The sequence below is a fragment of the Monodon monoceros genome, unplaced genomic scaffold, assembly GCF_005190385.1.
Source record: "Monodon monoceros isolate NGI ecotype Baffin Bay Population unplaced genomic scaffold, NGI_Narwhal_1 Super_Scaffold_12, whole genome shotgun sequence".
Classification (NCBI taxonomy): Eukaryota; Metazoa; Chordata; class Mammalia; order Artiodactyla; family Monodontidae; genus Monodon; species Monodon monoceros.
Genome location: NW_021703768.1, coordinates 126821364 through 126847370, shown reverse-complemented (window position 1 = coordinate 126847370; position 26007 = coordinate 126821364). Strand labels below are relative to the sequence as shown.

The 26007-nt window shown below is 39.1% G+C and overlaps 1 protein-coding gene across 1 annotated transcript in view; it reads left to right on the top strand.

Annotated features, from left to right (window-relative positions):
• Positions 1 to 9862: 9862 nt before the first annotated feature.
• The window catches only part of DCTN4 (dynactin subunit 4), a 31418-nt gene continuing 15273 nt past the window's right edge, over positions 9863 to 26007 (top strand). The window contains exons 1-8 of the mRNA XM_029216480.1: positions 9863 to 10016; positions 12469 to 12539; positions 14703 to 14881; positions 20928 to 20971; positions 23088 to 23195; positions 24788 to 24861; positions 25095 to 25207; positions 25528 to 25637. Of these exons, the coding sequence (XP_029072313.1) occupies positions 9882 to 10016; positions 12469 to 12539; positions 14703 to 14881; positions 20928 to 20971; positions 23088 to 23195; positions 24788 to 24861; positions 25095 to 25207; positions 25528 to 25637 (834 nt within the window). The 5' untranslated portion in view covers positions 9863 to 9881. The remainder of the gene's footprint in view (positions 10017 to 12468; positions 12540 to 14702; positions 14882 to 20927; positions 20972 to 23087; positions 23196 to 24787; positions 24862 to 25094; positions 25208 to 25527; positions 25638 to 26007) is intronic.

Genomic DNA, 26007 nt, shown 5'->3' with positions numbered 1-26007 from the left:
CACTAACTTGAAAAGATATCTGCACTTCTGTGTTCATTGCAAAATTACAATAGCTAAGACATGGAAAAAGTTGTTTCCATGGGTGAATGGATGAAGAAAATGTGAAAGATATGTATGTATGTGTGTGTGTGTGTGTGTGTATATATATATATATATATATATTATATATAGAATATATAGAATGGATTTCACGTAATCTTGGCCAAGTTACATAAGCTTTTTTTTTAAAACTGAAGTATAGTTGATTTATAATATTGTGTTAGTTTCAGGTTTACAGCAAAGGGATTCAGTTATATTTTTTCAGATTATTTTCCATTATAGGTTATTACAAGATATTGAATATTGTTCCCTATGTTATACAGTTAATCCTTGTTGCTTATATATTTTATGTATGGTAGTTCATATCTGCTAATCCCATACTCCTAATTTATCCCTCCCTCACTCCCTTTCCCCTTTGGTAATCATAAGTGCGTTTTCTTTTTTTTTTTTTAACATCTTTATTGGAGTATAATTGCTTTACAGTGGTGTGTTAGTTTCTGCTTTATAACAAAGTGAATCAGTTATACATATACATATGTCCCCATATCTCTTCCCTCTTGCATCTCCCTCCCTCCCACCCTCCCTATCCCACCCCTCTAGGTGGTCACAAAGCACCGAGCTGATCTCCCTGTGCTATGCGGCTGCTTCCCACTAGCTATCTATTTTACGTTTAGTAGTGTATATATGTCCATGCCACTGTCTCACTTTGTCCCAGCTTACCCTTCCCCCTCCCCATATCCTCAAGTCCATTCTCTAGTAGGTCTGCATCTTTATTCCAGTCTTGCACCTAGGTTCTTCTGATCATTTTTTATTTAGATTCCATATATATGTGTTAGCATATGGTATTTGTTTTTCTCTTACTTACTTCACTCTGTATGACAGACTCTAGGTCCATCCACCTCACTACAAATAACTCAATTTCATTTCTTTTTATGACTGAGTAATATTCCATTGTATATATGTGCCACATCTTCTTTATCCATTCATCTGTTGATGGACAGTTAGGTTGCTTCCATGTCCTGGCTAATGTAAATAGTGCTGCAATGAACACTGTGGTACATGACTCTTTTTGAATTATGGTTTTCTCAGGGTATATGCCCAGTAGTGGAATTGCTGGGTCATATGGTAGTTCTATTTTTAGTTTTTTAAGGAACCTCCACACTGTTCTCCATAGTGGCTGTATCAATTTACATTCCCACCAACAAGAGGGTTCCCTTTTCTCCACACCCTCTCCAGCATTTATTGTTTGTAGATTTTTTGATGATGTTCATTCTGACCAGTGTGAGATGATATCTCATTGTAGTTTTGAGAAACTACATTTGCACTTGTATTTCTCTAATGATTAGTGATGTTGAGCATCTTTCATGTGTTTGTTCGCAATCTGTATATCTTCTTTGGAGAAATGTCTATTTAGGTCTTCTGCCCATTTTTGGATTCGGTTGTTTTTTTGATATTGAGCTGCATGAGTTGCTTGTATGTTTTGGAGATTAATCCTTTGTCAGTTGCTTCATTTGCAAATATTTTCTCCCATTCTGAGGATTGTCTTTTCGTCTTGTTTATGGTTTCCTTTGCTGTGCACAAGCTTTTAAGTTTCATTAAGTCCCATTTGTTTATTTTTGTTTTTATTTCCATTTCTCTAGGAGGTGGGTCAAAAAGGATCTTGCTGCGATTTATGTCATAGAGTGTTCTGCCTATATTTTCCTCTAAGAGTTTGATGGTGTCTGTCCTTACATTTAGGTCTTTAATCCGTTTTGAGTTTATTTTTATGTATGGTATTAGGGAGTGTTCTAATTTCATTCTTTTACATGTAGCTGTCCAGTTTTCCCAGCACCACTTATTGAAGAGGCTGTGTTTTCTCCACTGTATATTCTTGCCTCCTTTATCAAAAATAAGTTGACCATATGTGTGTGGATTTATCTCTGGGCTTTCTATCCTGTTCCATTGGTCTATATTTCTGTTTTTGTGGCAGTACCATACTGTCTTGATTACTGTATGTTTGTAGTATAGTCTGAAGTCAGGGAGCCTGATTCCTCCAGCTCCTTTTTTCGTTCTCAAGATTGCTTTGGCTATTTGGGGTCTTTTGTGTTTCCATACAAATTGTGAAATTTTTTGTTCTATTTCTGTGAAAACTGCCATTGGTAATTTGATAGGGATTGCATTGAATCTGTAGATTGCTTTGGGTAGTAGAGTCATTTTCACAATGTTGATTCTTCCAATCCAAGAACATGGTATGTCTGTCCATCTGTTTGTACCACCTTTAATTTATTTCATCAGTGTCTTATAGTTCTCTGCATACAGGTCTTTTGTCTCCTTAGGTAGGTTTATTCCTAGATATTTTATTCTTTTTGTTGCAATTGTAAATGGGAGTGTTTTCTTAATTTCACTTTCAGATTTTTCATCATTAGTGTATAGGAATGCCAGAGATTTCTGTGCATTAATTTTGTATCCTGCTACTTTACCAGATTCATTGATTAGCTCTAGTAGTTTTCTGGTAGCATCTTTAGGATTCTCTATGTATAGTATCATGTCATCTGCAAACAGTGACAGCTTTACTTCTTCTTTTCCAATTTGGATTCCTTTTATTTCTTTTTCTTCTCTGATTGCTGTGGCTAAAACTTCCAAAACTATGTTGAATAATAATGGTGAGAGTGGACAACCTTGTCTTGTTCCTGATCTTAGAGGAAATGGTTTCAGTTTTTCACCATTGAGGATGATGTTGGCTGAGGGTTTGTCATATATGGCCTTTATTATGTTGAGGATAGTTCCCTCTATGCCTACGTTCTGCAGGGTTTTTATCATAAATGGGTGTTGAATTTTGTCGAAAGCTTTCTCTGCATCTATTGAGATGATCATATGGTTTTTCTCCTTCAACTTGTTAATATGGTGTATCACATAGATTGATTTGCGTATATTGAAGAATCCTTGCATTCCTGGGATAAACCCCACTTAATCGTAGTGTATGATCCTTTTAATGTGCTGTTGGATTCTGTTCGCTAGTATTTTGTTGAGGAGTTTTGCATCTATGTTCATCAGTGATATTGGCCTGTAGTTTTCTTTCTCTGTGACATCTTTGTCTGGTTTTGGTATCAGGGTGATGGTGGCCTCGTAGAATGAGTTTGGGCGTGTTCCTCCCTCTGCTATATTTTGGAAGAGTTTGAGAAGGATAGGTGTTAGCTCTTCTCTAAATGTTTGATAGAATTCACCTGTGAAGCCATCTGGTCCTGGGCTTTTGTTTGTTGAAGATTTTTAATCACAGTTTCAATTTCAGTGCTTATGATTGGTCTGTTCATATTTTCTATTTCTTCCTGGTTCAGTCTCAGAAAGTTGTGCATTTCTAAGAATGTGTCCATTTCTTTCAGGTTGTCCATTTTATTGGCATATAGTTGCTTGTAGTAATCTCCCATGATCCTTTGTATTTCCGCAGTGTCAGTTGTTACTTCTCCTTTTTCATTTCTAATCATAAGTGTGTTTTCTATGTCTGTTTTGTATACAGATTCATTTGTATTTTTTTAGATGCCACATGTAAGTGATATCAGCTGATATTTGTCCTTCTCTGTCTAACTTACTTCACTTAGTATGATATCCCCTAGGTCCATCCATGTCACTGCAAGTGGCAGTATTGCATTTTTTATGGCTAATATTCCATTGTATATTTTATAAAATATGTATACATACCACATCATCTTAAACCTATCAACTGTTGATGGACATTTGTGTTGTTTCCACATCTTGTCTATTGTAAATAGTTCTGCAATGAACATTGGGATACATGTATCTTTTCAAATTAAAGATTTCCTCTTTTCCAGATATATGCCTAGGAGTGGGATTGCTGGATCATATAGTAGTTCTATTTTTAGTTTTTAAAGGAACCTCCATAATGGCTGCACCAATTTACATTCCCAACAACAGTGTAGGAGTGTTCTCTTTTCTTCACACCCTCTCCAACATTTATTATTTGTAGACCTTTTGATGATGGCCATTCTGACCAGTATGAGGTGATACCTCATTGTGGTTCTGATTTGCATTTCTCTAATAATTAGCAATTTTGAGCATCTTTTCATGTGTCCATTGGCCATCTATATGTCTTCTTTGGGGAAATGTCTGTTTAGGTCTTCTGCCCAATTTTTGATTGAGTTGTTTGTTTTTTTGCTATTGACTTCTATGAATTATTTGTATATTTTGGAAATTAAGCCCTTGTTGGTCATATCATTTGCAAATATTTTCTCCCATTCTGTAGCTGGTCTTTTTGTTTTGTTAATGGTTTCCTTTGCTGTGCAAAAGCTTTTAAGTTTGATTAGGTCCCAACCTAACCTTATTTATTTATTAATTTATTTGTTTGGCCATGCTGTGCAGCTTGTGGGAGTTTAGCTCCCCGACCAGCGTTTGAACCCCGGGCCCTCAGCAATGAGAGTGTGGAGTCCTAACCACTGGACCACCAGGGAATTCCCCCAACATAACCTTTCAAAACATGCTGTTTAGTCTGTTAAATGAAAAATATATTATTAATTGTACTTGCATAAAACTGGGCATGTAAAAAAGAAATGGGCATGTCAGGTTGGAAAGGTGGGGAAGGAATCCATTATTTGCTGAATACCTACTCTATGTCTGACATTGTGCTCGGTGCTTTACATGTGGTATGTAATTTAACTCCATCCTCAAATTAATCCTGTGATTTAGATAATGCCAGTCCCAAACGGCAGATGTGGAAACTGAGATGAGATAAATTAATCACACTAGGTTAGGAATATCATTGGGGACACACAAAGAATTGCCAGGAGTCCATGGGCACATTCATTTGTAAAGAAACCAATTTCTAGACTCTTGACTTCCTAAAATGATCTCCCTGAGAACACTGAGTCTCCTTTCCAACCTCCTCTTTCTCAACAGCCCTTCTCTCATTTTACAGAAAAAAACATTCCTCTTTCCCCGCTACCCCACATGTGGCTAATCTGACCTTGGTGCATTGCCCCAAGGGACAGAAGCCTCTGGGTACCAAACAACAGGACCAGCCAAAATAAGGGTGTTGATGTGGAAAAATGAATGACGCTAATCTCTGCTTAACAAGACATTTTGCAACACAGGAGGTTTATAATTCTTTGCTTTCAACAAAATCGCTGAAGTAACTAATGGGATTGTCAGCTAATAAATCACGAAAATTAATTTTTGAGGCTCATGATGGAATTTTTGGTACATAACTTAGAGGAAATACAAAGAATTTTGTGACAATGCTGTGAGAAAAACTTTTCATTTCCTTTTACCTATTCATGTGAACAAAACTTCTTAGCATTTACATTTTTTCAAAGTGAAAGAATCAAAATAAAACTGATACTGAACCCTGTCTCAAAAAAAAAGTAGCAGCTTAAAACAAACATTTATTATTTCACAGTATCTGAGGGTCAGGAGTCCAGGAGCTGCTTAGGTAGGTGGTTCTAACTCAGGGTCTCTCAAGAGATTGCAGTCAGGCTGTCTGTCAGCTGGGTCTGAAGTCATCTCAATACTTGACTGGAACAGGAGAATCTACTTCCAAGCTCATTCACTAGTTGTTGGCAGGCCTTGGTCCTCACTGGCTGTTCCCTACTGCATAAGCGCCTCCATAGGGCTGCTCACAAAACGGCAGCTTGCTTTTCCCAAACAAGTGATCTAAGAGAGCACCCAACACAGCAATAGGGCACCCAGCATAGAAACCACAGACTTTCATAATCTAATCTCAGAAGGGTCAGCACCACTTCTATTGTATGCTATTGGTCACACAGACCAACCCTGGTACAATGTGGAAGGGGAATACACAAGGATATAAATACCACTGAAGGACAAGTTGCAGGCTGGCTTCTACAGGTGGTCAAGAGTAACAAAACATCCCATTGAACTTCCCTGGGAGGGCAGAAAGATTCTCTCATGTAAAGTGACAGCTCAAAGTCTAAAAGAGCTTCCCAGAAATGAACTGTAAGAGGCACTCAAGAGGCACAGATGAGAGTGTGGGCAAGCCTGGAGATCCCAAGCATCCAAACATAAGAAAAGAAATCAACTTAGTTAGTGCTCATTAAGTAAGCTGGAGATCCATGTAACTTCAGACAAACACTTCCTCTCTCTGAAACTGTTTTCTCACTTGTAAATGAAGGGACTGGACTAAACTGTGGCCGAATAACAAATACGTAGCAACTTATGTTCTGTGCTCTACCCACTTTAACTTTTTTATTTTATTTTATTTTTTATTTTTATTTTTTTAACATCTTTATTGGGGTATAATTGCTTTACAATGGTGTGTTAGTTTCTGCTTTATAACAAAGTGAATCAGTTATATATATACTTATGTTCCCATATCTCTTCCCCCACTTTAACTTTTAACTCATTTTACCTGCATGGCGAAAGGTAAAGCTCGTTTGGAAGAGCCCTCGGCACCATTGCAAATGTGTTGGGTGCTCCCACACCAGTTTCCTATTCTCAGCCTGAGCTGGAGCTCCGAAGATGTGATTCTTGTGTTTAGCAATGGGCTGGCTCTTTTTCTGGGCTTCTTGTGAAATATGCTTCCCTGTGTGGCAATCACCGTGCTTTGTGACTTGGAACAAAGTAAACTAGAGACTAAACAAGTTTGCTTCCTCTAAATATAAAAGTGTCTGATCCTTTCTGTGATGTTTTTATTTTGACCTCCAGGAGAAGAGAGAGTCTTGATAATTTGAGGAAATAAACTCCCAGCAGCTGAATTTGGCTGAACTGTGAAACGGATTTTCCCCCAGCCTAACAAGGGCATCTCTGCTGAGACTCCAAACTACCCTTCATATGAAAGTCTATGTACATGTCTTCCCACGGTTGGGCATTGGGAAATCCTGTGAGTTCTACTTCAAAATATAGTCAGAATCCCTAGTCCATGGCACTGTTGCCTGTTGCCTGGTCACTGCAGTAATCTCCAAATTCACCCCCTGCTTCTATCCTTGTCCCTCTACAGTCCATTCCCAAAACAGTATCCAGAGTGACCCTTGTTAAATGTAGGTTAGATTGTATCACTGTTCTGTGTGAAATCCTATAATGGCTCCCCACTTCCTTCAGAGCAAAATACAACATCCTTAAAACACCTTCAAGATCCTACATGAGCTGCACCCCCATTACCTCTGGGACTTCATCCCCTATACCTCTCTCCCTTGCTCACTCCTTACCAGCCCCACTACCTCCTTGCTGTGCCTCAGTTAGGCCTTAGAGACTTTGCTCAGACTCTGCTTGGAAGGCTCTTCCCCCAGATGGCCACCCAGCCCTCTCCTCACCTCCTTCAAATCTTTGTTCCTATCTTACCTTCTTATGAGGCCAACCCTGACCACCCTATTTAAAATTGTGACCAGTCTCCTTCCCCTATTTCTTCCTTTACCTTCTGAAAGAAGGAGTTACTTAAAAACCAAAAAGAAAAAAATTTTTGGTTACTGGATTCCATCTGCAGCAAGTTCCAGATAGTTGAAGATAGTATACTGAGTTAGGCTGGAATTCAATTTTCAATTATCTTTTATTCAAATCAACAAACAATACAGTGGTGGTCTCCCAGAAGCAAGCTTTAGGGTTGGATGGTGAATTGTGGAGAGATGGAGGTCCAGCAAAGTGTACTGAAGGCAATAAACTTAGAAGAAAGACCTGCATTCAAACCCTAGCTTCACCTCTATCTTCCTTCGGGAACCTGGGCAAGTCTCTTCCCTACTCTGGGCTTCAGTTCTCCATCTTGAAAATAAGGGGAGGGAACTAGTTAGTCTGTAAGATCACGTTTAGCTCTATAGCTCCATGACTTTACCCTTATTTCACAGAGAGCTATGGTCTCTTGTGTCAGTTGCGAGTTCTCAGTAGTGAGTGGGCACAGAGAGTGCACGGCCACCAGCTATCTCTTATAAGCCAGCACCTCAGGGGCCTGAGGTCTGCCTTAAGCACCAGCAGCAACTGGGTAATAGCTGCAGTGGTTAACCTGAAGTCACCCTGTGCATCCTCCAGCCGAAAGAGGATGCCCATCTCACCTTCCTGCGTCCTCAGCAGAGCACAGAGGAAGTGTTCCATGGTGCCACAGAATTAGCATTAGCTTCCGGTTAATCTACTAAGCAGAGAAGAAGGGAGTGGGGTTGGGAACACGCCTTGGTTAGATTTGAGGTATGCTTGGGAACTTACTGTTGAAGCCAAGCAGACAACATTCTAGAGGTGTGAAACTCATGTGCCCATAATGGGAATGATGCAATTCCAGCAAAGTTCCAGGGCAAAAATGAGTAGGCCATCAATTAATGTTCCAGTTTCCCTTGTATTTGCTTTCTTCTCTTTTTAAGTGTTGTTAGAAGAGCAACTGGTTTCTTACTCTGCTGTGAATATGAATGAACTGCTGTAGTGTGCAGGGAACTGCATTTATGGAATTAGAAAACAGAATACTGTACCAGGAGTGAGAAAACCTGGGGCATGTTCCTGGGGCATGTTGACACTCAGGACCTCATTTTCTCCATTTGAAAAATACAAGTATTGAACTAGGATCTTTCTAGTATATGATAATTCAGTCCACCCAGGAGGCTAGAGCAGGCGTCAGCAGACTCCAACCCATGGCTGTTGTCTGTTTTGGTAAAATCTGCCAGCACCACTGAAGCAGGCTGGCCTGGGAGCCTCAGAAACCAAGCCAGGTATCCTCCTATGACTCACTTTCTCCCTCTGCTCCCAGTGCCTGTCTGCAGTGCCAGTGCCTGTGCCTTGCTGCTGCCCAGGGCCCAGGCTGGTCCCTACCTACACATTGGGGATTCTGCTACTGCTGACTACCAGTCACAGAGCAGAGGAATCTCAGTCTGCCCCAGTTGAGATGGCCAGGCTTTCTTGGGAGAAGAGAAGGGCACCCCGATCTCAGTTTCCTGAACTGTAAAATAGAGATAATGATAGTACCTGCCTTTTGAAGTTCTGGTGAAAATTAAATGAGACAATGTATGTATAGTTTTGACACAGTGTTCTGCATTCAGTAAATGCTCAATAAACGTCAACTAATATTACTATTCAGTTCTATTTCTTCTCAATCACCAACTCTAATATCAGATAGGTAATAATACAACATTAGTACAAAGGAAAAAGCACTGAAGTAATGGCAGGTAACATCGGCTCCAGTCTCTGCCAGCCCAGCTCTAAGTGGTTATTTTACATGTCTAAGCTTTAGTTTATGCACTAGAAAAATGTAAACGACACCTAGCAACATTGTTCATTCATTGATTCCACTCCTTCACTAAGCAATATTTATTGAACACCCACAGTATAGACTTAGTCCTAACGCTAAATATGCGAAACCTGAAAATGAATGAGATATGGCTTCTGCGTGGAGGAGCTCAATCTAAGAAACTTCAAACGAGATAACGTCCGTAAAAGTTTCCTATAGGTCGGTAACGAGACTGTCAGAAGAAAGTGCTGGTGTGGACTCTTAGTTTTCCAGTTCCCATGAAACTCTGTCTCAGAGATCCTCCCTAACTTCCGGATGTTTGTCTGGAAGGTGAGGGCGGTAGAGGCAGTGTTAAATAAAACAGAAGAGCAGCCTTCCTTTCTGTTAGAAACAAAGGAAAGGAGCGCACTGTGTCTGTATGGATTTGTTCTGCGACTCCGTACTTATCAAAAAAAGTCTAAGCTCAGCCCAAACGGCTGACGCTCTCAAAAATGCTGGAGAGGTAAGGTGGAGGCGGGGTGAAAAACCTGTAACCCCAGACGAGCATGCGCACTTTGACTTTCGTCCGGCGCAAAGGCCCTCTAGCTCGGAAACCTTACGTCAAAGTCTACGTTGAAAGACGTAGGGAGGGAAGCCAGGGAAACGCTCGCTCTCGAGTCACGTGACGCGACGAGAGCGTCGTTGGCTCCTCCCCCTAAAGATGGCGTCGTTGCTGCAATCGGAGCGGGTTCTCTACGTAGTCCAGGGAGAAAAGAAGGTTCGGGCCCCGCTCTCGCAGCTTTACTTCTGCCGCTATTGTAGCGAGCTGCGGTCGCTGGAATGTGTGTCTCACGAGGTAATGCAGTCGTCCCATGAAGAGTGTGTGTGTTGGGGGAGGGGGGAGGCGGTTCCTCCTAGTCAGCGCGACCAGCGGGTGGTAATTTTCCTAACATGCTGATTGGCTCTGCCTTCCGTCACTCAGATTTGCCTGTGATTTAATTTGCTTATACGTACGTAATTTGTCACTTGGAAAGGAGGAGCGGTCTTGGGTGGGGCTGAGCGGCCCTTCTGTTCTAGAGCGCCCTCTGGGACAAACTTGACTTTGGGGACCCTGGCCATCTCCTGCGGGGGGTGGGTGTTGGTTATTGGGTGGGTCAGGGGGAGAAAAGGTATGGGGATGCTTAGTTCAGGCCACTTGAGGGGCGAGATATCGTCTTTCCAGCATTGATTGAGGGAGTGGGGAGGTCCGCGGGCATTCTCATCCAAGCCCCTCCCATCCTGGAAGTTCTGCCCCGGCTTGGGCAGAAACTGGGCCCTCTTCCAACTGCCTTGTTATGTTTCCTGACCCAGCCCAAGGCCTGCAGCAGATAAGAGGTTGGGATGGGGTGAGCTGAGTGAAAAGCGCTTACAATCGGGTCTGTCGTTTAAGAAGCTCAAAGTGCTATATTCATGGCGCTTCTCCTGAGGGTACATTTCTGACCTTCACTGGCGCAAGTGGGCGTTGGAGGTGGGATTGCTCAAAATGTAAAAGACCCCCGGAAAAAGAAATCACCAAATAACAAAACCCCAGAACTTCTGCAGCACCTGGAACATGTTGTTCATTCAGTAGGCTCTGTGGATTAAAAGACGCGTTAAGACGTAAATCTTGCTGTTGAGTAACTTGCAGTCTCGTGAAGGAAAAGCTGACTAGTAATAATACATAGTTAATGCTTATTCAGTACTTTCAATATGCCATGTGCTTTACATAATCTTTAATCATCCTACAAACTAGAATAGACACCCTTTTTTAAAAACCACTTTACAGTTAAAGAAAGAGGCACATAATGTTTGTGCTGGGTCACACAGCCAAAAATTTGTGGGTGGGAGGGGGCAGCAAGATTTGAAACCAAGCAGCCTGATTCAGAGGACTTGAGTGAGGATCCCTGGACGGTTAAAAATGCATATGAGAATATGTCCTATACTATAAGCCATTTTACATATTATGAATAATTATTATTTTATTGGGAATACTTTTCATGCTGTTAAGAATAGTCAGAGAAAGCAGTTAAATAACACAAGAGAAAAATCAATGCTGTATTATATACGTGATTTTTTTTTTTCTCCATCTCCATTAGCACTTTGTATGCTTATTCTTTGGCAGGTCCTTTCTCTTTAGGATGCTGTCCCAGCTCCACCTCTAGAATTTATTGGATTAGATTCTCATTTGGTGATCATTAGGGAGCTGAGTCTCCATAATCTGTAAGGATCTCTTCAACTAGGACCTTCAGTCTGTGACTGAATCTTTTACGGACTGGTGTGCACCTGTGAAATGGAGGCCATTAGGGTTTGGGGAAGGATGATGCTAGTGAGGGCTGAAGCAGTCCAGAAATTTCAAATGACAAGCCTGGGATTGGAGCTGCACATGAAGGGATGAGCATAATTTGGAAAGGGGACAGGGAGGAATAAATTATATTTTGCCTTTTATGATGAGTAAGTGCAAATGTAAGTTAACAGTATTATATTTTGTGTTGCTGGGGACTTATTTGAGCAGTAACGTTATCTTTTCAAAGGTGGTTCTGTTTATAAGCAGATGATGGAAAAAGAAAACAGTTTCTGTCATAGTATTTATGTTCAAGTGAATCTGTCCATCTGCAGGCGACTGGAGTTCTAGAATTAGCAAATAGGATCTACTACATTAAAGAAAATATTTAGTCCTTAAAAAAATACAATGAATTTAATTTTGTACTATGTTTTTGCATTAAATACAATAAGACTATGTTGTTAACTTAGTAGTTTAATTTGCCATTTAAAAATCTCTAATTGGTTGGCTACAGCTGACTTTGTAAATGTTAATGTATGCTTTTCTTCAGTGAACATGTAATACCTCAGTAATGGGAAAACTTTTAAAATCTCTTTAACAATTTGTGTGGCCAAGTTATTGCAGTCACACAAAGCTAGACTAGATAGAAGGATATTTGATCACAGCCTCATAAATTGGGTTTATTTATTAATCTATTTAGATTATCATAGAGATCTTTTACATAAACATGTTTTAACACGTCTAATACATAAAACCCTGATGAAAGGGAATAGGAAAGATCAGAAAGGAAAAATAGAAGGATTTCAGGAAATCCAGAGGTTAAGAAAACAACAGGTGATTGAAGAATAAACCCGATGCTGAAAACAGTCCAGGTTCTTTGCCAGATCAATGGTCTCTCACCTCTGCTGCAGAATAATGTAATTTAAATTTCACTAATTGGCACAGGCATATATACAAGCCAAGCTAAATGTCTTTTCCTCCGATTTTTTGATTTCTCGTTTCTTTCTAGGTGGACTCCCATTATTGTCCCAGTTGTTTAGAAAATATGCCATCGGCTGAAGCCAAACTAAAAAAGAATAGGTAAGACTGGGATCAATTTTTTCTATTTTCCCCAGCTGTTTCTTTAATAGCTGGTAAAAAAGCACATGGAATTAACTCTCATTTTTAACAAACTGTTTTTCTTTTTTTAGCATCACTTATGCCAAAGGTGAAACTTTCATTTTAAAAAAATAAATTGTATTTTAAAACAGTTTTAGACTTAAGAATTACTGTGAAGATGATACAGAAAATTCTGTTTACTCCTTACCCAGTCTCCCCTATTATAAATGTCATATGTTAGTATGGTATATTTGTCTCAACTAATGAACATTATTGGTAACATTATTATTAAATGAACTCTATATTTTATTTAGATTTCCTCAGTTTTCCCCTAATCTCCTTTTTCTGTTCTAGGATCCTATTCAGGATACCCACATTATATTTAATAGTCATGTCTCTTTCGGCTCCTCTTGCTGTGATATTTTCTTAGACTTTCCTTAGTTTTGAGGAGTACTGGTAAGATATTTTATAGAATTTCCCTCAATTGGAAGTTGTCTTATGTTTTTCTCATCAGCTGGGGGAATGTGTTGTGGGGAGGAGAACCACACAGGTAAAGTGCATCTCTCATCACATCATATCAAAGGTATATACCACCAACATGACATCACTATTGATGTTAACTTTGATTACCTGGCTTGAGCTAGTGTTTGTCAGGTTTCTCTGATATAAAGTTACTCTTTTTATTTTCTTCTCCTTTCCCATATTGTACTCTTTGGAAAGAAATGCACTATTACAGCCCACACTTAAATAGTGGGGAGTTATGATCCCCTTCCATGAAGGCTACCTCCATGTATTACTTGGAATTCTTTTGTATGGAAGATTTTTCTCTTCTCCCCTTTTTATTTATTTAGTCATTTACTTCAAGCAGTATGGGCTTGTGAATATTTATTTTATACTTTAGGTTATAATCCAGTACTACTTTTTTTTTTTTTTTAATTCAGATTGTTCCGGCTTTGGCCATTGGGACCTCTTTTAGTAGACTTCCTTCTCCCTTTGGCATACCCCCATCATTATATGGCAGTGAGGAGGAGCGAAGTGTTATTCAGTTGTTTGAGAACTTTCTTACTTACTCCAGGCTCATCCTCTATATTTTCTGCTCCAGTCCTAGAATTAGCCGTTTCTCCAAGGAGCCCTGGTACCTTTTATTCAAGATTGGTATTGCAAACCAAGATCTGGTATTAAAAAGCAAGATCTGGTACTCACTGCTACTGGTGCCATTTTGGTTTTTAGCATGGTGTGGAAGTCCTTTGTAACCAGTCACACCTCTGTACCTCCATGGATATGAACCACTGTTTTGTCTTTCCTGTCCCGGAGAAATAGTTCCTTATAAACCAGTTTTGTATGCTTTCCATACATTAAATTTTGTCATTTAATCCTCAGAATATCCCTATGAGGTGGGTACTATTATTATCCTTATTTGAGGATATTACCTAGTAGCAAAATATCACAGAAAATTGGAGTTATGGAATGGAACGTCAGAACAAGTCCAGGACTGGAGGTGAAATCTTGATAATTTCAGATGGTGGGAAAGTTAAGAATAACAAGGCATGGGGAGGACTGTAGGGGAACGTTGAGTGTTTCACTAGGAAGAGTAATGCCTAAAGAGAGCAGAAAACCCTGAAAATGCCCCTTCTGAAACATTTCATCTTGGCAACATTGTTTGGTATCTGTTTCAGCTCTCTGGCACAGCAAACAAGCAGTTATTTTCCAAACCCAGTTTCACAGCTTATTGTATTGTTGCCTCTCAGTTTTCCATTGTGCAATTGGTCTGTTCTCTCTAAAGTCATAAGCTGTGACATTTCTCTGTCCCACAGAAATCTTTGTGGTCTGTAAAAGAGTCTAAAAGTTAACTCCAGACTGTTAACTGTGATTGCCTCTCTGGAGTAGGATTGGGTCATGCTGTAACTCTTCAGGAACTTTGATGATGATTGCATTTTTAAAAATAATTAACGTAATACTCTTGAAATTTTAAAATGAAGTTTGTAGGAGCCTCTTCAGAGTACTTTTTAATTTCTTTTTGCTTGAGAGCCACGCTTCCCTTATAGTTCTCTCTTGAATTCCTAACATGTAGAACAATGTCTGGCACATAGTAGGTGCTCGGTAAATATTTGTTGAATGAATCAATGATTGTTTGTCGTGTCCTAGATGCGCCAACTGCTTTGACTGTCCCGGCTGTATGCACACCCTCTCCACTCGGGCAACAAGCATTTCCACACAGCTTCCAGATGACCCAGCCAAGACCACGGTGAAGAAAGCCTATTACCTGGCCTGTGGATTTTGTCGCTGGACATCTAGAGATGTGGGCATGGCAGACAAATCTGTGGGTGAGTGAGGCGGACTTCAACATGAGATTTTGTGAAATCGGCAGTGCTGTAATTGCACACAAATCATTATTTCTGTTACCTGTTGGGAGGTAGGCGATAAATTCAGAGTATTTTGTCATTAAATCTCCTATGTTCCCACATTCTCACATGGACCGTGATGTTTCATCTGAGACTTGGTAAACTATTTCATTTTCTTAAAGTTGGTAAAATAGCATTTATAAATCTGATACTTTTTTAGAATCAAAAGATTAATGTTCTTCATAAAAAATAAATGCTCCTGATGGTGGAACACACCATGAACAAACCTAAAAGATAAAAGTCACAAAGCTTGGATCATGTATAACAGTAAAGATAAATAACCAAAAATAAGGAACCCTTAGAAATCAGAAAGCTACCCAATAGAAAGAAAGAAATTGTCAGAGGATATGAACTGCAGCTCTCAGAAATGGAAATAAAGATGGTCAATAACCAAAGTGTGCACATTGGATTTTTTTTCTTGCACACAACTTGGTGAGGTGATTTTTTTTAAGTCAATAAATATGCAAAAAGATAAGTTCAGTTTTGCTAGTAATCATGGAAATGCAAATTAAAACTTCGTCCATTGATTTGGCAAAATTTTAAAAATCTGGTAGTATGACAAGAATATGGGAAAATAGTTCTTTTGTCTGCTGCCATTTTAGAGAGCAGTTTGACAACATTTATTAAAATTTCAAATTGCTTTTATTCTTTTACCCAGAAATTACATGTCCAAGTATCTATCCTGGAGCATTCAAACACATGCTCAAAGATACATCTATATGTATCATAAGTGAAACAGGAAAGTTATGTATGTTTGGACCTAAAGAAAACCTAAGGTATTAAATTACCTTTCCATCATTTGAGCATTTCAAAGCAGAGGTTGCATTTACCTTCATTAGGAAACTTCCTTTTTTATTCATATCCTGTACTCCATGGTTAATATCAGAGAGTAGAAACACTCTTTATTACAATCAGTTCAAAATCTTGAGTTGCTGTTTATTTTTTATATAAACAGCAGCACTGCTAACTCCCCATTGTCTTTTTTCTTTCTGAAATTTCGTTTGTTTAATTTTGTGAAAACTTTTTAGATTTGTTAAAAATTCCCATTTTTACGTTTCCATTAAAAATATCAACTTACTGGGGCTTCCCTGGTGGCGCAGTGGTTGAGAGTCCACCTGCTGATGCAGGGGACACGGGTTCGTGCCTTGGTCCGGGAAGATCCCACATGCCGCGGAGCAGCTGGGCCCGTGAGCCATGGCCGTTGAGCCTGCGTGTCTGGAGCCTGTGGTCCACAATGGGAGAGGCCACAACAGTAAGAGGCCCGTGTACCGCAAAAAAAAAAAAATCAACTTACTATTTACATGAGGAAGCCAACTAAAAACTCATTATGTTATTTGACATAACTAAAATGAAGATGGACTTCAGCTAAAAGTTTTCTACAGATTCTTACATAGCTTGGAAGTAAATATGGGTGAAGTTCCTTTAGATTCAACTCTATTCTTAAAACTTAATCCTTGGTTCTCTTGAGTTCACCCTTTGGTTTAGAATGCTTGAGCTCTTGGTTGTTTTTCTAACTTCGTACATTATGTTGATAAAATACTCTTCAAAAACAAAAAGCTAACTAAACAAGTCCCTTAAAAATGCTCATTGGTGGGTAGGCATTTCCTGAACTGTGATTTATATTGGAAAGTATCTGTAGCATCTTCTTAGATTGTCAGTAAATATTTGTGTGTGTGTTTTAATGTCAGTGTAGCAAGTAAATTGTTTGAATTTGTTTATGAATTTATGTTACATGTAAAAAACAACCTCAAAGTGGCACTTAGTTCAGTGAGTTAAAGTGTATTTTTTCCATGTTTGTATTTTGTTTCTTTTTACCAAGTTAAAGGAAGCCTAGAAATCCAGATAGATTTCTCAGTTTGTTACTCTGTAAGTGCTTTTTTAATACTTTCTGGACTGTAAGCTATTAGAATTGGAGAATTTATTTTTCAGAATTTAAAGGCTGTGCTTGTTTCTAGAAATCTAGCTCCTCTAGGGTATCTTGACAGTGATAATTGAATACTAGGAGTTCTTAAGGAGTACAGGTAATTTCATTTCTTCCATGATGTCACTGGTGTCTGAGAAGCCCTGAAACCACTTTAGTTAGAACTGTTTGTTTATTTGTACGTAAGCCATTGTGTCAGTAATGTGCAGAAACTTTTTAATGTCTCTCAAATTTACATTTAGAATAAATCACCAGTTCTAAAAATGCAATTAGGTAAAACATTCAGATTTTCTAAAATATTACTAAAACATTTCTTTCACATAATTATTTTTCATAATTGCCTTAAGGCAACTTTTAAAATATAAATACTGTACTTAAGGATGTTATTGCTGCCTTTTCTTGCAAGGAGCTATAGTGTCACCTTCAACAGGAGTCCTTTTTATTTGGAAAAAAAGTTATTTTTAATTATACAAATAATACACTTTTGTGAACTTATCACCCAGCTTAAGAAATTAAACATAACCAAAACAGTGTAAGCCCATTGTATAGCCTTCCCCCCACTGCATCTGCCTTCTTCTGCCTTCTAGACAGAGATAGTCATCACAGTCCTGAATTCAGATGGTCATCTGAAAAAAACCATGTATGCTTTTGCACTTCTTCATGTATGTATGTAGCCACTAGCAAAGAATGCTTCTCAACTTGAAACAAATAGAACCATGCTTTGTGCATCCTGCTACAATTTATCTCTATCAGGTTTGTCTGTGGTATGTAGTTGTGATGATGGGTGATTCATGCATGACTTACCACAGATCTCTTCTTCACATTTAGGTTGCTTTCAGTTTTTTGATTCTGACAACAGTGCTGTTAGAAACATTCTTGTGTGTGTTTCCTGTCACAAGAGCAAGGGTTTCTCTATATAACAAAGTAAAATTGGTGGTTTTAAGGTGTGTACATGTTTAGCTCTCCAAAATGGTTTACCAATTTTTGCTCCCACTAATAATATATGAGTAGACTACCCATGGCTCCAGATCTCTGGCAGCTCTTAGCATTGTTGGACTTCTTTCAAGTTTTTCCAAACTGATGGTTGTGAAATGGTATCTTGTTACAGTTCCCCCCCCCACCGCCCCGCTTTTTTTGGTTAGCTTTATTGAGATATAATTTACATATAATGAAGCTCACCAATTTTAAGTGTAAAATGCTTTGATTTTTGACAAATGTGTATAGCCATGTAGCCACCTCCACAATCATAGAACATTTCCGTTACCCCAAAAAGTTGTCTCATGCCCCTTTGTAGTCACTTCCTTCCCCCCTCCACCTCCTGGCTCCTGACTACCACTGATTTCTTTCATTTCACTGTAATTGTGCCTCTTCTAGAAGTTTATATAATTGGAGTAGTTTAGTCTGTTGTGTCTGTCTTCTTTCACTTAGCATAATGCTTATGAGGTTCGTTCGTGTTTTTGCTTTTTATTTTTGAGTTGTCTTCTATTGTATGGATATACCATAATTTGTTTATTCATTCTCCAGTTAATGGACATTGAATTTTTTGCAGTTTAGGGCTCATATGAATAAAACTGGCTACGAACATTTGTCTAGAAATCTTAGTGTGAATATGTATTTTCATTTTTCTTGAGTATATACCTAGGAATGGAATTGCTGAGTCATAGGGTTAAGTGTATGTTTTCCTTGACTGAAAACTGCCAAACTATTTTCCACAGTGGCTGTACTATTTTGGGTCCTCACCAGCAGTGTAGGAGAGTTCCAGTTCCTCATCAACTATTAGTATTGTTTTTCTTTTTTCATCTTGGCCATTCTAGTGAGTGGGTAGTGATACCTCATTGTGGTTTTAATTTGCATTTCCTTAATGTGCTTGTTTGCCATCTATGTATTTTCTTTGGTGAAGTGTTTGTACAAATCTTTGCCTATTCTTTTTTTTTTTTTTTTGTGGTACTTGGGCCTCTCACTGTTGTGGCCTCTCCCGTCGCGGAGCACAGGCTCCGGACGCGCAGGCTCAGCGGCAATGGCTTACGGGCCCAGCCGCTCCGCGGCATGTGGGATCCTCCCAGACCGGGGCACGAACCCACGTCCCCTGCATCGGCAGGCGGACTCTCAACCACTGCGCCACCAGGGAAGCCCTCTTTGCCTATTTTTAAACTGAGTTTTAATCTTTTTATTGAGTTGTGAGAGTTCTGTATTGTAGATACAGGTCCTTTGTTGAATATATATTTTGCAAATATTTTCTCCCAGTCTGCGGCTTGCCTTTTTATTTTCTCAACTATGTCTTTTTTTTTTTTTTTTTTTTTTGCGGTACGCGGGCCTCTCACTGCTGTGGCCTCTCCCGTTGCGGAGCACAGGCTCCAGACGCGCAGGCTCAGCGGCCATGGCTCATGGGCCCAGCCGCTCCGCGGCATGTGGGATCTTCCTGGACCGGGGCACAAACCCATGTTCCCTGCATCGGCAGGTGGACTCTCAACCACTGCGCCACCAGGGAAGCCCTCAACTGTGTCTTTTGAAGAACACAAGTTTCTAATTTATTTTTATTTTATTTTTGGCTGCATTGGGTCTTTGTTGCTGCACTTGGGCGAGCTGCGGTGAGCGGGGGCTACTCTTCGTTGTGGTGTGTGGGCTTCTCATTGTGGTGGCTTCTCATTGCAGAGCACGGACTCTAGGCGTGTGGGCTCAGTAGTTGTGGCTCATGGGCTCTAGAGCGCAGGCTCAGTAGTTGTGGCGCATGGGCTTAGTTGCTCCTTGGCATGTGGGATCTTCCCAGACCAGGGCTCAAACCCATGTCCCCTGTATTGGCAGGTGGATTCTTAACCACTGCGCCACCACAGAAGCCCTACAGGTTTCTAATTTTGATGAGGTTCAGTTTATCAATTTTTTATTTTATAGTTGTGCCTTTTGTGTTCTAGTAAAGAAACTTTAGCCTAACCCAAGGTCGCTAAGATTTTCACTTCTGTTTTCTTCTACAAATATTATAGTTTCAGGTCTTACACATAAGTTTATTACCATTTCAGGGTAAATTTTGTAAATGTTGTGAGGTAAGGGTCAAGGCTAGTTTTTTGTAAATTGTTACAGCACCATTTGTTGAAGTATTCATTATGGTTTTACTTTCAGCTTTCTGGAATAATCTTTTCCCTTATGATTTGTGCTTTTGTCTCTTATGTAAGAAACTCTTCTCTAAACTGAGGTCGTAGAACACAGAAATTGCCCAGTGTTGCAGATACGGGCAAGGTCTCTGGAGTCAGACTGCCTGAGTTTGAATCCTGGCTTTACCGCTTACTGTCTCTATGACTTTGGGCAAGTTATTTAATTCTCTGAGCCTCAATTTCCTCATTTGTAAAATAAGACTAATAATGAGAGTCCCTACCACAGAGGGTTATTTTTTTTTAATGAATTTATTTATTTATTTATTTATTTATTTTTGGCTGCGTTAGGTCTTTGTTGCTGTGTGCATGGGGCTTTCTGTAGTCGCGGCGAGCAGGGGCTACTCTTCGTTGTGGTGCGCGGGCTTCTCATTGCGGTGGCTTCTCTTGTTGCGGAGCATGGGCTCTAGGCGCGTGGCTTCAGTAGTTGCAGCATGCAGGCTCAGTAGTTGTGGCTTGCGGGCTCTCGAGCGCAGGCTCAGTAGTTGTGGCACATGGGCTTAGTTGCTGCGCGGCATGTGGGATCTTCCCGGATCAGGGCTTGAACCCGTGTCCCCTGCATTGGCAGGTGGATTCTTAAACACTGAGCCACCAGGGAAATCCTCAGAGGGTTATTATGAGAATAAAATGAAGTGTGATACATTTCAAATACCTGGCACAGAAGTTATACATGTGTTAGTTGTAGTTGTGGTCCTGGTGGTGGTTATTATTATCACCATCATTATATTTAAAGAAAAATTTTCATTCTGAGCCCTTCAGTCTGTATAATTTCTAGGACTCTTTCTTGGAAATTGTGTGATTTTATGTCTTTAAGCTTTATTTTGTGGCCTGCAGATAACCTGTTTTTGTGGAAATAAAATTATCAAATTACGTAAGTCTTGTTTAATATTCCTTTATTTTGCAGCTAGTGGTGGTTGGCAGGAACCTGAAAATCCTCACACGCAACGGGTAAGTAAAGGGTCATCAGAGAGAGGATGAAATGAGAAAAGATGAAGAAAAAGACCATTTTATCAGTGTATATGGCATATGCTTATAAATCCATGATGTGTATTTTGGTGTTTTTTACACTTAGAAAGTGCTTCTCGTTGTAAGACATTAAGTCACAGTGGCAGTTTTTTCCAGTCTGACTTAAGTTAATAGAGAAACCTAGGTGTAGTTTTAGTTCTGTACTCAGGTTGTGAATTGGAAAAGGGAAATGATATGTTTCTGTTTTCCACGTACGCACCAACTGTGTTAAGGGTCCATTTGTTCTCAGAATTATCATCCACATATAAACATTTTAACTCTTGGAAACACCACTAATTTGGAAGATGCCCTTGGACTCAGTAGTGGTTGCTTATAGAATCATGATTTAGACATCCTTTAATAGTTCACAGTGAATTGATCTCTGCAGTATACATTAGAACTGATTTTGTTGCCCCTGGAAGTAGAATATTAGAAAGATAATAAAATGCTATTGAAATGAAGTTGTACAGACTGCAAATTAAATAATAATTTATAATTATTCACTTATGACATCAGCAAAAATTAGAAATACTGAAAATATCTTGGATGGGAGTGTATGGAATTTGACCTTTTCACATATACTATTGTTAGTGTAAATTAGTACAGATTTATTGCTCTCTCAGCAGTATCTACTTCCTGGACTCTGACCTACAGAAATACTTGTACTTATGCACAAAAATATGTATATTCATTTATCAAACACTTACCCAGCATGTGCTGCATACTGTGTGTCAGGGGTTGTGCTGAACAATAGGAATACATGGTCCTTACCCTCATAGAGCTTAAGTCTAATGGGAAAACAAAAATCAATTAAATAATCCCCAGATAAAGGAAAAACTCAAGGTAATATGAAGGAGAGAGAAATTGTGCATGTGGGCATTTATTAGGGGGAATTTCAGCTAGGTAGGTCCACATCTGAGGATTGCGCTAGGATCTGAGGATGACAGGCAGAGAAGGGAAAGAATTCAGGGCGGAGGAACAGCATAGGCAAAGAGCTTGTAAGTGGAAGGAGCAAAGCAAGTTATAAACAAGAGGCAAGTGTGCCAGAGTGGAGCATAGCAGTAGGTGAATGGAGAAAAGGATTTGGGGTCAGACTATGCAGAACCATGTGGACCAAGTTAAGGAGCCTGAGAAGCCTTTAAAGCAAAAGAGCTGACGGAATCAGGTTAGTGTTTCTAAAAAATAATTACTGCTGAATTGAGAGGACAAGAGTGGGTACCAGGAGACCATTTAAGTGCTCTCAGAGCAAATGGTTAAATACCTTTAGGACATTTGTACCGTTTAATAAGATGCAGCCTTTAAAAAGAATGAGGTAGATCTATTTGTACTGAATGGAAAGTTCATGGCACTTACAGTGAAAAAGTTTTAAAATAGTAAGCTTTTTCCCCTTATATGAAAAATAAAAAGAGCTGGATTTATTTTACACATATAAAAGCGATATGTCTATACATGCATTTTTTAATGTATGCAGGATATAATATCATACCCGTGTCTGTAAGTGTGTAAGAAAGATATCTAAACTCTAATGATGGATACCTGTGGGGAGGGGAAGGGTGGACTTGGGCGTGAGAGATAAAAGAGAAGTTTCACTTTTTATTCTTTATGTTTCTATATTGTTTGAACTTTTCACAGTTATATATTGCTTTTATGATTAAAATATATTTTTAAATGAAAATATGTGATGGAGAGTGGGAGAAAATAAAGTATGAAATGTCACATCCTTGGAAATAGGTGGTCCTCTGGTCATGCAGAGAAAATAGGAGCAGTTGTGAGGGGAAGTAAGCAATGAAGTTAAAGAGCAGTGAAAAGAGAACATGAAATTTTCAAGCCTTTTCATTGCTCATTTCTTCCTGTTGTTGAACTTGAAGGTTCCATTTCAATTCTGAAAATAGATCATGTAATGAAGACAAATTCTCTTTGAAGAAGAGGGCAAACTTGCCCACCTTAATAAATTTGTCTTGTCTATTCATTATATGTCTAGTCAGTGGAGTTGATTAATTTTGTAAGTTTCTTGTTAGCTTTTTCGTGAAACGAATACTGAGTCTTTGATTTCTTACAGATGAACAAACTGATTGAATATTACCAGCAGCTTGCTCAGAAGGAGAAGGTTGAGCGAGATCGCAAGAAACTGGCACGGCGTAGAAACTATATGCCTTTGGCTTTTTCGGTGAGAAATTGGTACAAAAAGGAGTTTGCAATTCATGGATCAAGACCGGTGTGGCATAAGAACAGGGAACATTTCAGAAAGTGGCCATTGTCCCTAGATTCCTGAACGATGGCTAGCAGAAGAAGGTTCCTCAGGTGATAGGTGTCTAAGTCCAGCGGTTCTGCTTTTGCCATATCATTAGTTCTGTTTGAGCTCTTTGAGTTTTAAGTACATTTGTGTTTCTTTCTCCATCACACCCCTTTCTCTTCTGATTATTCCTAAAGCGGCTACTGTTTAGTTTTGTAGGCACCCACATTTACAGCTTTTGGATATTACAGAAAGTCAGGAGAATATGGGCGAGTGGGAGGTTTTATCCATATTACCTAGGTAGCCCACCCACCTTTGGCATCCTGGTAGTAGTGATTTCCCAGCTTTAGTTACCATAATTTTTGGCCCCTTCCAATATTTCTCCAGTATAAAAAACCCTGACTTTTACATAGAGCATTTTTGTCGTTAAATAGTAGTGATATATGCAGGTGTAATTTTTGATAGGAATTATTTACAAAAGTCATTCTCTACTCACTTGTAAACTACCAATTAGAAGCAAGAAATTAGGATTTGGAGCTTTTCCTATTGTCCCCCAAGTTTTATTTGCTCTCATAGAATAGTTTATTTTCTGTGTGTTTGCTTGGAGCCAAGCAGGTTGGCATTTAATAAATAATGTTTATTGAATAGCAGTGATGTGTGAAGCTCTGTGCTAAGCACTTTATCCATATGATTTTGTTTAATCCTCACAACAATCCTGTGTAGGAGGTGGTAGATCCCCATTTTACACTAAAGGGAATGAGACCTGGAAAGGTTAATTAACTTCTTGTACTGCCTCTGCATGAGAATTAGTTAAGGCATTAAAACCCTAAGAATTGGTAAGGTTCATATAAAAATATCTAGTTTAGAGTTTAATAAAGCATTAAAGCTTGCAAAGCATCCATATTTGCCAGAGACTTCCCTGAAGCCTCAGTGAATGTTTTGAACAGTCCAGTGGTATAATCAGCACGCGCCAGTGTATTTAGGAGAGGAATTGGAATTAGATGTGTTATTCTGCCAACTTTCCCGTGTGACCTGCCTGCCGTATGAGTTTGCTTCTGTCTTATGCTGCATTTTTTTGTCTCTGTTGCAACCTGCTGCTATTTTGGGGCCTACAGCAACATACTATTCATGTAGTGGTAAGTTCTCTTTTATGATTCTTGCTAACCCTGAAGAAGTGAGCAGGTGATCACTGGTGTTCCAAGAAGACGTTCATCGTGTGTCTTAGCTCCTCCACATAGTTCTGGCCTAAGCCATGGCTTAGATATTCTTAGATTATCACATTTTGCTCATTTTCACTGCATTAATGTAGTTTCAATCTCCATGTTTGGTGCTTTTGTTATTATTTTAAGAGTAAGATGATGTGGGGCTACAATTACTCTCTTTAAAAGAAGCTTTAAAATTAGCTTTTTTTTTTTTTTGGCTTATTTCCCTGAGCTTCTCATGCTGTCCCTCCCCAAATTCTTTATTTTGATACACAGGATATTTAAAAGTAGAATTTCTAATAGGAATTTCTGAACTCTGTTTAGGACAAATATGGTCTTGGAACCAGGCTTCAGCGACCACGAGCTGGTACAACCATCAGTACCCTTGCTGGACTTTCGTAAGTTTGGACGTTAAATGGCTTTGAGGGAGAAAGCTGATATCAAAATGAACATTGAAGGAATGTGGTTTTAAAGTTAATAACAGTTGCCAATGGGGAAGAAGATACTCATACTTAGGAAAAACCTAAACAGAAAGAATATTCTACAGTAGAGGAATACTTCAATTATTGATGTCATGGACTTTGAAGATATTCAGGTGGACCCTTGAGAAATGATGGCTTTTATCTTTTAGCCTTAAAGAAGGAGAGGACCAGAAGGAGATAAAGGTTGAGCCAGCTCAGGCTGTAGATGAAGTGGAACCTCTACCTGAAGACTATTATACAAGACCAGTAAATTTAACAGAGGGTAATTTTATACATGATTCTGCTTTGTTTCTATTTTACATCTAATTCTGTTTTTGTTACTTATATGCCTTGTGATTTGAGGTTTTTTGTTTTGATTTGAGATTTTTAATAGCATAGTTGTTAGTGCTAAAATGAGTCATGTAGAAAATAAAATAGATGTAATCATTTGAAGAACTTTAAAACATCTGTCAAATTTCTATATTGTAGTTTTTTGAAGAGCACTGTTCACAAAGGCAGTGTTATTTTGCATAATTATCTCATATACGTCTGATTTTGAGCAAGTCACTGTAAACCAAGCTTGGTTTCTGCCTTTCATGCTAGTGACCACCCTTCAGCAGCGCCTCTTACAGCCTGACTTCCAGCCAATCTGTGCTTCACAGCTGTATCCTCGTCACAAGCATCTTCTGATCAAACGGTCCCTGCGCTGCCGAGTAAGTATTCCTTTCTGTAGAGTTGTCATTTGTGTAAGAGAAAAGCAAAAATAAACACGATTGGCATCTGGTCAGTATCAAAACCTCTGGAATGTAGTAAATGTAGGAAATGCTTGTAGGTAACGTTCCAGTGTCCAGGCACTATTCTAGAACTTTCAAGATAAACTTAATCCCCCTAACTCAGTGAGGTAGGTACTGTTGTTACCCTTGTTACAGATGTGGAAGCTGGGGTATTTGAAGGTTAAGTTCATACTGCTAATCCCTAAAAGAATAGTGAAAGAATATAAAGCTTTTAGGCCAGTAGAGAGGGGAACAAAAGGACCAGTAAAAAAAAAATCAATTTAAAAGAAAGCAAGAAAGAAGAAAAATC